This window comes from Oncorhynchus tshawytscha, linkage group LG34 (genome assembly GCF_018296145.1).
Source record: "Oncorhynchus tshawytscha isolate Ot180627B linkage group LG34, Otsh_v2.0, whole genome shotgun sequence".
NCBI lineage: Eukaryota > Metazoa > Chordata > Actinopteri > Salmoniformes > Salmonidae > Oncorhynchus > Oncorhynchus tshawytscha.
This window is the reverse complement of record NC_056462.1, coordinates 9,407,682-9,420,455: the sequence shown is the minus strand read 5'-3', so window position 1 is coordinate 9,420,455 and position 12,774 is coordinate 9,407,682. Positions and strand designations below refer to the sequence as shown.

At 43.1% G+C, this 12,774-nt stretch overlaps 1 protein-coding gene across 1 annotated transcript; it reads right to left on the bottom strand.

Annotated features, from left to right (window-relative positions):
* Nucleotides 1–1,545: 1,545 nt before the first annotated feature.
* LOC121841767 (zinc finger protein 235-like) lies at nt 1,546–5,542 on the bottom strand. The gene is made up of 3 exons (XM_042311791.1): nt 5,513–5,542; nt 2,870–2,981; nt 1,546–2,495 (listed from the first exon to the last, which is right to left on the bottom strand). The coding sequence occupies exons 1-3, from the start codon at nt 5,540–5,542 to the stop codon at nt 1,546–1,548; spliced, it is 1,092 nt and encodes a 363-aa protein (XP_042167725.1).
* Between the last annotated feature and the right edge of the window lie 7,232 nt (nt 5,543–12,774).

Genomic DNA, 12,774 nt, shown 5'->3' with positions numbered 1-12,774 from the left:
CTCCCATGTTGTGACCAAATGACAGCAGAGGACATAGTCTGACCTCCCTCCTTGAACCATTGTTTGGGTGTTGATGGGATTATCCACTGTGTTATAGGCTAGGTACCTCTTGTGGCGAATGTTCATCCTGACCCTGTCTGTATTTGTGGGGTAAATGAGGAAGGCTAGACCCAGGTCCAGGCTTTCTATGAACCCATTCACCTGGCATTAGACAAGAACCTGAAGGAGAAGACAGACTTGCTGATAGACTACCACCATGGGGGGTCTCCCACCACTCTCTGTGAAGGCTGAAGCCCAGGAAGACCTGCACTGTTCTTCATGGACACTGTGGTGTTTGTATCGTAGGAACAGGAGGGTCTATCTCTATCAGCCCCAGGTCCTGCTTCATCCCTGCACTGAGACTGTGAAGAGAAGGGTCTGGGCTGCAGACTGGATCCCTGACTGGAGCCTCTGTCTCTCTGATGACCACCAGGACTGAGGTTTTTCAGTCCACCTGTCCACTGGTTGTGATGGAGTCTCTGTCCCCCGTGGTTGAGTCCTGGTTCCGACTGGGGAAGGAAGAGTTACGGCTCCTGATCCATGGTTCTGATGCAGGGCCACCTCAAAGGTCCAGTCTCTCCAACCAGTAACACCGGATATCAGCAGATCTTCATGGACTGGAGACTGCAAATAAAGATTATACAAAAAAGCATGAAAGCATTCTTTGCTGTACACACAGAAACATGACATGTTATAAAATGCTAACCACAGTCAAGTCCATCTAACACTGATTCAAGTACCTAACAATATGGAGCCATTGGAGTTTTTTTATTTTTTTTAAAAGTCTGAACTCCGTCTCTGCAATGATACAAAAATAAGTCAGCACCGAGTCAATATAGTATTTTAGCATAACAATCACATTTATTGCACAAAATGATACATGACAAGTAGATGAACTTTTCTCACTTCACCTTTTCTGTAAATATGAATCCTAATTACATCACCTGATGTCACCAAGTGCTGTACAGAAACCCAGCCTAAAACCACAAACAATGCAGGTGTAGAAGCACGGTGGCTAGGAAAAACTCCCTAGAAAGGCCGGAACCTAAGAAGAAACCTAGAGAGGAACCAGGCTATGGGGGGGTGGCCAGTCCTCTTCTGGCAGTGCCGAAGAGGAAGATAATGTTGGCCATGTATTGATAGAAAATCACTAGAAAAATAGATGAAAAAAAGTCATTTCTGTATTGCCACAAGAGGTCTTAGAAAAGGTCAGATATTAAATGGAGGAAAGATATGGTACCTTCACTTTAATAGAATACTTTGGAAATGGTTCAACACTACATTACACACAGGTTCAATACTTCATGAATTAAGGCACTATCATTATCTCACTATAAAACATCTAAAGACATGAAGTTTGTCACTCTTCATCAGTGTAGCATTTTTACAGACACCATCACCATATCATCTACTCTGCCTTATCATACTCATTCTTTCCTCAGTTCACCTCATCCAGTTCCCTACTGCATCCAAAACCAACAGAACTACATTATATATTAATATACTCTATACATGGGCTGTGTGCATTTTCTGCTGGTGTATCCCGAGAGAGCTCCTCTCTGAGAACCTCTTCCCGCAGTGCGTACAGGCAAACGGCCTCTCTCCCGTGTGGACCTTCAGGTGCATCTTCAGCTGGTGCTGGCGGGAGAACCTCTTCTCACACTGGGGGCAGCTGTAGGATTTCTCCCCTGTGTGGACTCTCTGGTGCCTCTTCAGGTTGGAGGATTGAGAGAAACTGGCCCGGCACAGCTGGCAGCCAAATGGTTTCTCCCCCGTGTGCATCCTCTGGTGGATCTCCATCTGTTTGGGGAAACTGAAGGCTTTCCCACAGAACGAACACGGGAAGCGCTTCTCTTTGCCACTGGATCTACTGATAGTATTACTACTACTGTCATTTGTCAATGGGCTTGTATTGCCATTTAGTGTTAAGGCACTGGCATTGTCTGAGGTCTGGTTTAACAGGAGAGTGTGAGGAGGACAAAGGCCAGGGAGTGTCTGTGTTGTCGCAGGGTCCATGTTCCAGTTGATAGATCCTATAGAACGCAGGCTGAAGGCAGCCCCTGTTAGGTGGTTAACCTGAGGTGCCATCTGTCTTTCTGAATCACAACTATAGGAGCAGGACGGAGAATAGCTAGCCAAGTCTATGTCTGTTCTCATACGGACACCTCCCTGTCCCCGCGGACCAAATCTACGCCTCGCCCTGGTGTCAGCCAGTCTGTTGTCATGGAGACTAAGTTCGGATGTTTTGTGTTCAACTGTCGGTTTCTGGTTGTGTTGAACACTGTTGTTCTCTAGCCCAGAGTTCAGGATGCTGTCCAATCCACTGGCCGCCACTATGTCGCCTCTGGTCCAGGCCGGCTTGTTGATGTCGTTCCCTGGGCCCTTGGCTGTATCCGTCTGGGTCTGAGAATCCAAGATGGCCACCCAGTCTCCACTGTTAGCCTCCAGCCAATCACCTACAGGAAGAGGTTACAAAATAGACTTTACAAACATGGCAGAGAACTCAGGTCCAAAATATTGGCACCTCTGATAAAGCAAAAACCCAGAACAGCAAAATAGCCCCATAACATCAAAGATCCACCACCATATTTTACAGTAGGTATGAGGTACTTTTTTTGCATATGCTTACATTTTTCAATACCAAATCCACCACTGGTGTACATGGCCTAATAGCTTTATTTTCAAGTCACCTGACCATAGCACAAGCCTGAAGTTTGATAAACTGCATTGCCACTTGGATTGAAACCGGTGCTATAAGGAGGAACGAGCGTTGTGTTGGAGTGACATTAGCTGTCGGGGAAAAAATGGGCTATATGCATATCTCTCTTACCTTGCTCCCCCATCTTTAGTCCACTCAGCAGATCAATGCTCTCTGGTCCATCCTCTATTGTCTCCACTTTGACCAGCAGCAGATCAGGCTTCCCATCCTCCATGTCTAATGACTGTTAGAGATACAGAGTGAGAGGATGTTGATTCAAGAAATTTGATATGAGCACCCTGATATGGACATCTTCTGATTGGGCAATGAGGGATTGCTATGAGTACTATGCAAACATGTTAATTTATTTGATTACGTGACATTCTTTTAATGGTTTGATAATTCAAAGGCATGGTCCCATACTTTAGGCTAAATTAATCAAGACCTGTATCCACAAAAAGTCTGAGTAGGAGGGCTGATCTTTCCATATAATACGGGCCCTGACGTAATAACATTCAGACAGTAGTTTAGAGTGGGCTCACCTCAGTGAGACTATGTGTGGTCCTGTGCTGCTCAGCTGGTTCCTCTGTGGGTTCAGGAGGAGGTGTATTCTGGTTGTCCTCCATGACCATGGTCCCCTCAAGGTTCCCCAGATCCTCCTCACACCCCTCCTCCTTCACCAGCAGCACCTCTGGACCCTCCTCCTCCTGGAAGAGAGAAGTGATACAGATTACACTCCTTCAGATACACACACACAGATGATAGACACATTAAACATGGAGTGTTTACCCATCCCCACTACCTTTTGAGTAGTTACAAAATGGCTTCATTGTTGTTAAATCCATCATGGTGGACATGTGGGTAAATATGAGTCAGCTATTAGAACCTCTTCTCACAGTGGGTACTGGCCAAACTCCATTTCTCCCCTGTGCGGACCCTCTGGTGCCTCGGCAAAGCGCATGTGACACTGGGTACAGCTGAAGGATTTCTCCCCTGTGTGGACCCTCTGGTGGATCTCCACCTTCTGGGGGCAGCTGAAGCCTTTGTTACAGAAATGCAGAGGACCCATTTCTCTTTACTATTGCCTGATGTGGTCCCCCCTCCCCGAGCCTGGGTTCTTGCACTATTGTTTGAGTTCAATACTCGAAAAGGACACCGATGTGGACATTGGGTCACGATCCATGAGCGTGTGTAATGGGGAGTGGGTCGCAACATTTAGATTTGTCTCAACTTTACCTGTAATCTAAGAAATAGCGGCCCTGTAAGTATCCGTCTTCTAGGCGACTATCTGAATTCCATGTGGGAGGAATGTCACCCTCCACTTTCAGTCACTTCATTTACGACCAGACCCTCCCCTATACACAACTAGTTTACTGGTTCCAGACCCCTCAGAACAGATCAGTCTGTATCTCTAAACCAGATGTGGGACTAAGTCACTATTTTTTGAGTCACAAGCAAGTCACAACCTGCGAGTTTCACATGCTAACGTTTTAACATTTGTGGCACAAATCCCATTCAAGTCATGGGACAGATATTAGCATTTTTCACGCATCATGTTCACATCTATAAGTGACTTTGTTAAGCTTTACAATCGTATAAAGTTATGAGATACTTTTGTACGATTTGGACATGATGCGTGAAAAATGCTAATATCGGTGGCCTGTTTTGATGTTGAAAGTCTATACACATAAATACCCCACCAATGTGGACTAGAGGCCACAAGCTTATTTTTGGAACAACACCCTATAGAGTCTTGGCCTAGCTCCTCATGTACCAGAAACCTAGCAGAGCTGTTACTCACAAATAACTTTTATGTTTAGAAGTGACTTTTTCCAACAAACCAAAATAACCCCAGGGGGTACTTGGGCTATCCACAAGGGGTACTTGGGCTATCCACAAGGGGTACTTGAGAAGACTCATGAGACCATAGACTTACTGGTAAAATGCACAAAAGGTGGTACTTCAGGGGTTCTCCAAGCAGAACAAAATTCAGTTGGTGGTACACCAACCAAAAACATTTGGGAACCACTGGCTTAGAGCATGATCACATTTCCAACCCTGAGTAAAATCCTTTTCTAACCATGATCAAACTATATCCACATTATATAGATGACATTGGTATTATTTGACGGGACTCCCAATGAACTTGAGATGTTCCATGAGTTTCTTAATAAGTCAAATGATCATTTTCATTTCACCGTGGACTTTGATTACTCTAGTGTCAGCTTCCTTGACATTCAAATCACTAAAGAAAATGATACACTTGTCACCAATCTATACAGGAAGCCCATAGTTAGAAAAAAAACTATTCTAAGAAGGGATTGTTTCCACCCCATTCCTCTAAAGAAAAGCCTCCCGATCAGTCAGTTTAACCCATAAATCTAAACCCTGTCTAATCCGGGAAGGGAGGGATTCTACGAAGCTATATGGAATTGTTTTAAGAAGGCCATACCAAGGATCATTTAACTTAATTTGATTTTGAATTTTAAGTAGCCCACAAAAATATTAAATGGTTTGATGAAAAAAAAAAAAAAATGTTGGGCCTTACCGCTATTAGCTCACACAAACGCATTGAATAAGAGATTCACAACATTGTACAACAGTTCTAAAGGAAGTTAGTTCTGAAGTGTCTGTCCTATATCTGAGAGATATGAAACATTCTTTTTATTTGTTCACATGTATTTAACCCCTTATTTTTGTCAGCAAACAGTCTCCATATACACTGCCATTCACTTTTTCAACTGGTACTGGGGGACCTTCAGACGGGTCCAATACCTTCAGACTGGTCTTGAGGCCTGTCGGCATCCTAGAGCAAAACATGTGAGAGTTCCACCTTTCCACTGAGGGGTCATATTAGTGTGTAACCCAAACGTTCAGCCCCTACAGACAGAAGTTGGCAGATTGGCTGTACCGACTTCAGACGTGTCCCAATATGCTTGTGGGGAGTCTAGTCAGGCTCGAGTCTAAAACTGCTCTAAACCAAAGGATATGTTGCCAGGGTCTATCTCTGTAGCCTAAGAACAAGACATATCATCACTGCCACTGGTCACCATCCTCACGGGAATGAACTGTCCTCTGGCTCTGGATGACAGCCTAGTCTCTTGGTGTCTGTCTCTGACTTGAGGATGGTGTTCCACTGACCTCCATGATACTGTGTTGGGTCCTGGGCTGCACTGGGACGGTTGTGGGGTCCTCCGTGGCTGCAGGGAGCTCTCCTGCCGCACCAGTCTGGACGTCTCCGCTGTGCTGTGGGTCCTCCTCTTCAGTCATCTCCTGCTTGACCCCAGGACCTGTAGCCTCGGCATCTGCAGACTGACACAAGAAGAGAGGTTATTACGGGTACATGAGTTGTATTGGATAACAATGTCATAGTGATGTCTCACAAGCTCCCCTATGGCAGATAAATGAGGATGTACAAGTATGAAAGTGAATAGCTGAGGGGAGCCTTTCTGAAATAAACTGTCCACATTTGATGTACTGTAATACTATTACACTAACCTCTATCATGATAATGTGCTGGGTTGAGGTTTCACTCCCCTCATCCACAGTGATTGGTTGGTCATCGCTCCATGTATTGTGTCCTGCTGGCTTCACAAAGCTCCTGTGGACTCCAGTTAGATGTCATTCACCTGAGAGAGTGATTGGGGGAAAAGGAAAAGAGGTGGTTAGGTACTGTCAATGCTCAATGCTATATTGTACACTATTGACAGTTTTGACACTGTCTAGAATTGGTAAGGATGCAAGGTAACACTTCTCAACTTATTGATATACTATTTATAGATCAAGTATGTCCCTTGCATCATATTGCTTAAAATGAGTAAATAGGAAATACAATAAATCAAGAATCTGGTTAGAATACCATATTGTATCTTTGTACAAGATAGCTCAGCAATCTGGGTTATTATTGCATACTATCCAAAAACTGACCAAGACCCAATTCTGGTTAACACAAGTCACATGTGTAGAGGGGAACTGGGCTCACGGCAGGACCCACGCCTTTACCTCTTGCCATTCCTCTGTATCGGTCGAGGAAGTTGAAAGTACTGGCACGACTGGCGAATACGCGCTCTCGCATTGTCCTCTCTGCGTTCCCGTGCCACCTTCAGTTCCAGGAGCTGTAGTTTCCTCCGCAATGCTGTTTTCTTTCTGGCTTTGAGAAATGTCCAAACGAAACACTGCATAGTCGTCGTCTACGACATTACGAATCTCTACCACGGCTGCATTCGCTAGCATTGCTAGCACAACAGTTTTCAGCTGTGCTAACATGATCGCAAAATGGGTTTCTAATGATCAATTAGCCTTTTAAAATGATAAACTTGGATTAGCTAACACAACGTGCCATTGGAACACTGGAGGGATGGTTGCTGATAATGGGCCTCTGTACGCCTGTGTAGATATTCCATAAAAAATCATCAGTTTCCAGCTACAATAGTAATTTACAACATTAACAATGTCTACACTGTATTTATGATCAATTAGATGTAATTTTAAAGGGCAAAAAATGTGCTTTTCTTTCAAAAACAAGGACATTTCTAAGTGACCACAAACTTTTTAACGGTAGTGTATATATTTCTTTGCATTTTAGCTAAACCTAATCTTTGTCCTAACCTTAACCTAATTCTCCTAACCTGCTATGTTAATTCTCCACGTGATATATAAGACCTAAAAGCCATACATCTTTTCACAGGAACAGTTCCAAAAGACAAGTCACACTCGCACACTGACGGAATAAATACAATCACACACAGGCCTAACTATTGATTCAAGACCATGGACAGCAAAGAAAACAGATGCGCTGTGTATGCTTGTCATCGGTAAGGACTAGGGAGGATTTTTTGGGATAAAAAAAACAGAATGGAGTTAAACACCGGCAAAATCCTAGAGTAAAACCTGTTTCAGTCTGCCTTCCAACTGAAACTGGGAGACAAATTCACCTTTTAGCAGGACAATAACCTAAACACAAGGCCAAATATACTCTGGAATTGCTTACCAGGATGACATTGAATGTTTCTGAGTGGCTTATTTACAGATTTGACTTAAATCGGCTTGAACATCTATGGCAAGACTTTAAAATGGCTATCTAGCAATGTTCAACAAACAACTTGACAGAGCTTGAAGAATAAAAAATGTGTAATGGCTAATATTGTACAATCCAGATGTGCAAAGCTCTTAGAGACTTACCCAAAAAGACTCACAGCTATAATTGCTGCCAAAGGTGATTCTAACATGTATTAACTCAAGGGGTTGAATACTTATCCAATCCAAATATTAGTGTTTTACTTTTCAATCATCTTTTTAAAATATATATAACTTTTCTTCCACTTTGACAGAGTATTTTGTGTAGATTGTAGAAAAAAAGACAATTAAATCCATTTTAATCCCAATTTGTAACACGTGGGAAAAGTATAGGGTTGTGAGTACTTTCTGAAGGCAGTCCTTTAATTTTATATCGGAGAGAAGTACTTTCTCGATAGACATTAAAGCCAAGTCTGACAGTCGGGCCGGTCCGGTGGTGTTCCTAGAGTAAGTCTTGATCCGTTTCAGGGTGGAGAATGTGGACACAGGAATGGTCAATACCAGACAGGTAAGCAGATACAGTTAGTGCATACTCTCATTCAGCCTCTTCTGCGGGAGAACATGGAGAAGATCGGCCGGGATCCTACCCTCGAAGTCAGACATGGAGTACATTACTGTGAGTTCAGTTTGGAGCTGCAACAGATCAAAGTTGGTGTCATAGCTTTCCTCAAGACGTGAGAATGCAGTACTGGGGAAGGTTTCACTATACCCGGGGAACTGTTGTGGGTCAAAGAGGACAAGGAACATGAGCCTTTCATTGTCCTTGAACGTATACGTTTCTCCATATCAGTGACTGAGAAGACTTGACTTTAGCTACAGTACCAGTCAAACAATTGGACACACCTACTCATTCCAGGGTTTTTATTTATGGGTACTATTTTCTACAATGTAGAATAATTGTGAAGACATAAAAATGTATTTCCTTAATGCGTTTGAGCCAATCAGTTGTGTTATGACAAGGTAGGGGTGGGTATATAGAAGATAGCCCTTTTTGGAAAAAGAACCCCAGTCCATATTATGACAAGAAAAGCTCAAATAAGCAAAGAGAAATGACAGTCAACCATTACTTTAAGACATGAAGGTCAGTCAATCCGGAAAATTTGAACGTTTCTTCAAGTGCAGTCGCAAAAACCATCAAGCGCTATGATGAAACTGGCTCTCATGAGGACCGCCACAGGAAAAGAAGACCCAGAGTTTCCTCTGCTGCAGAGGATAAGGTCATTAGAGTTACCAGCCTCAGAAATTGCAGCCCAAATAAATGCTTCACAGAGTTCAAGTAACAGACACATCTCAACATCAACTGTTCATAGGAGCGTGAATCAGGCCTTCATGGTCGAATTGCTGCAAAAAAAACACTACTAAAGGACACCAATAAGAAGAGACTTGCTTGGGCAAAGAAACATGAGCAATGGACATTAGACCGAGTGTCTTTGTGAGACGCAGAGTAGGTGAATGGATGATCTCTGCATGTGTGATTCCCACCGTGAAGCATGGAGGTGTGATGGTGTGGGGTGCCTTTCTGGTGACACTGTCAGTGATTTATTTAGAATTCAAGGCACACTTAACCAGCATGGCTACCACAGCATTCTGCAGCGATACGCCATCCCATCTGGTTTGTAGTTAGTGGGACTATTTATTTTTCAACAGGACAATGACCTAAACATCACCTCCCAGGCTGTGTAAGGGCTATTTGACCAAGAAGGAGTGTGATGGAGTGCTGTATCAGATGATCTGGCCTCCACAATCACCCGACCTCAACCCAATTGAGATGGTTTGGGATGAGTTGGACCGCAGAGTGAAGGAAAGCTGCCAACAAGTGCTCAGCATATGTAGGACATCCTTCAAGCATTCCAAGTGACTACCCCATGAAGCTGGTTGAGATAATGCCAAGAGTGTGCAAAGCTGATTATTAATGCAAAGAGTGGCTACTTTGAAAAATATAAAATGTGTATTTGTTTAACACTTGGTTACTACATGATTCCATGTGTTATTTCATAGTTTTGTCTTCGCTATTATTCTACAATGTAGAAAATAGTGAAAATAAAGAAAAACCCTTGAATGAGTAGGTGTGTCCAAACTTTTGACTGGTACTGTATATTTCCCAGCTGAGGGAAAAGGTTGTCAATGATCCCAAGGTGTAGCTGTTGGTACCCCGCCCATAACGTCTCCATGCGTCTGTAGATAGAATGAAATTCCCTTTTTTCCCTCTCGGCGGTGCTGCTTGTACAACCAGAACTGCATGCCAAATTCCCTGTTCTGCAAAATCCCAAATAGCACGTTGGAGTGCTCACTGATGGAGTTGAAAAAATCTTAGTCAACTTTGCAGCACCTTGTGACATAACCAGGTTAAGCGTGTACACATAATAATGAATTAACTGAGCCTGTAGGATTTTTTCTTTGACCTTTGCGTGTACTCCGTTTAGACCAGAGACCATGACTGCGGCCACATCGTAACACTGTGCCGCTACTTAGGGAGTGGATCCATACTCATCCAAAAAAAAACGAGAACCAGGGCTGCAACATCCGCTGCCCGCTTGTCCTCGGTGACATCATACTCATCAAATCTCTCCTTCACACCACCGTCGGTAGTTACATTGCTAATGTCTGTTGTCTCAACCCTAATGGTTATACAAGGTGTTCTTCTCACCACCTCCTTCATGGCATCTGTCATTACTTACATCTGCGACTGCTTGGATCAGGTCGTTCTGGATTTTGCTGGAAGTGCCAATGAACATGGTTACTGTAGCAAGATGACAGTTTAGGTGGCTGTCATACTCAGCCAAAAAATCCAGCATCTCCAAGTAGTTCCCTTTTATTAGCCGATTATTTTTCCCTCATCATGTCCTCTGAATGCCAATTGTTGCATGCCCAAAAAACAGTACTTGACTTGTACTGAAATAGGTTTTGTGTGTCGGTACTGTTTATATTTTAGAGCAGGAGCTCAACAATACTTTTGAGCTAATGTTCTATAAGAGGTGCAGGAGCTCTAGCAGGAGAAAAATGTAGGTGTCGGTACTCCGCCCCGGCGAGCTCCCGCACAAGTCAAGCACTGCCAACAACGCAACACAGTGTGATTGAAGTGCTTCATAATCTCCCTGTTCTGCCTGACTATCTCCTTGTAAGAAAGAGTCTCTCTGCATTGGTTCTCGTTAAACTGAAGGTCTACTCTTGAGTCACCAAATGTTTTTGAGCTCACTGTAGTTTGCAGGTGTGAAGTTGAGTTTTGGTGGCACAGAGTTGACTTTGTAAAACTGACTAGGTCTTTGAAACCAGTACTGGCCCAGGTTGATATATTGTGGTACTGGAGAGTACAATGGTAAGGGTTGTCGTCGGGAGCAAGAGATGAGGACCAAAGCGCAGCGTGGTAAGTGTTCATGATGATTTTTAATTAAAACTCAGAACACTAAACAATAAATGACAATGTGAATTTACAAAACCGAAACAGTACCGTGTGGCCCAAATACTCACACGGAAACAAACACCCACAAACCAAAAGTGAAACCCAGGCTACCTAAGTATGATTCTCAATCAGGGACAACAATTGACAGCTGCCTCTGATTGCGAACCATACTAGGCCAAACTCAAAAACCAACATAGAAAAACAAACATAGACTGCCCACCCCAACTCACGCCCTGACCATAATAAAACAAAGGAACTAAGGTCAGAACGTGACAACAATCCCAGCAGTACAACTTCTTGGTTTGCTTACACCCAGTCATCCACGGTTAGCGTTCATAATTGTTAGCTTGAAAATAACTTTCAAATCACTTTCTTAGTTTTTGATTGGATTTTATTAGGATCCCCATTATCCGACGCTAATGGTGACAGCTAGCCTTACTGGGGTCCGACATATAACGAAAAAGACATTACAGACAAAATACTGTAGAATTTACATACATTTAAAAACATTAACATGTGTGTGCATTTATCAGTTACACATACATATAAGTACATACTCACAAGTAGGTCACATGGGGGAGAGGCATTGTGCCGTGAGGTGTTACTTTCTTTGTCTTTTTTAAACCATGTTTGCGTTTCACTTGCGCTATTCACTTGCACTCATGGCTCTGTATAATACTGTATGTTTCCTTGAATTTGTTCTGGACCTGGCAACTGTGAAAAGACCCCTGGTGGCATGTCTGGTGGGGTAAATGTGTGTGTCAGTGCTGTGTGTAAAACTAGTTCTACTATGTAAAACATTTTGAATTTCCAACATGAATGTTTCTTATAAAAACAAGAAGTGACGCAGTCAGTCTTTCCTCAACTCTTAGCCGAGACTGGCATGCATAGTATTAATATTAGCCCTCTGATTACAATGAAGAGCAAGACGTGCCACTCTGTTCTGGGCCAGATGCAGCTTAACTATGTCTTTCCTTGCTGCACTCGACCACACGCCTGGAACATAATCAAAATTAGGCTAAACTAGAGCTTGCTTTTTGGAGTGTGGCATCAAAAAAGCAGAGCGTCTCTTTATTACGGGCAGACCTCTCCCCATCTTTACAACCATTGAATCTATATGTTTTGACCATGACTGTTTATAATCTAAGGTAACGCCAAGTAATTGAGTCTCCTCCACTTGTTCAACAGCCACACCATTCATTACCAGATTCAGCTGAGGTCTAGATCTTAGGAAATGATTTGTACCAAATACAATGCTCTTAGTTTTAGAGATGTTCAGGACCAGTTTATTACTGGCCACCCTTTCCAAAACAGACTGCAACTCTTCGTTAAGGGGTTTCAGTGACTTCATTAGCTGTGGTTGCTGATGTGTATATGGTTAAATCAGGATACATGGAAACACATGCTTTGTTTAATGCCAGTGGCAGGTCACTGGTAAAAATAGAAAAGAGTAGAGGGCCTGGAGAGCTGCCCTGTGGTACACCACACTTTACATGTTTGACATTAGAGAAGTTTCCATTAAAGAAAACCCTTTGTTTCTATTAGATATATAGCCATAACA

Excerpts from the sequence above, each read along its gene's own strand:
- LOC121841767 (XM_042311791.1), bottom strand. The coding sequence starts at position 5,542 with ATGCCGACAGGCCTCAAGACCAGTCTGAAG. Across the intron at positions 2,982-5,512 it reads GCCTCAAGACCAGTCTGAAG|TCATTAGACATGGAGGATGG; the intron begins GTATTGGACCCG and ends TATCTCTAACAG. Across the intron at positions 2,496-2,869 it reads ACTAAAGATGGGGGAGCAAG|GTGATTGGCTGGAGGCTAAC; the intron begins GTAAGAGAGATA and ends CTCTTCCTGTAG.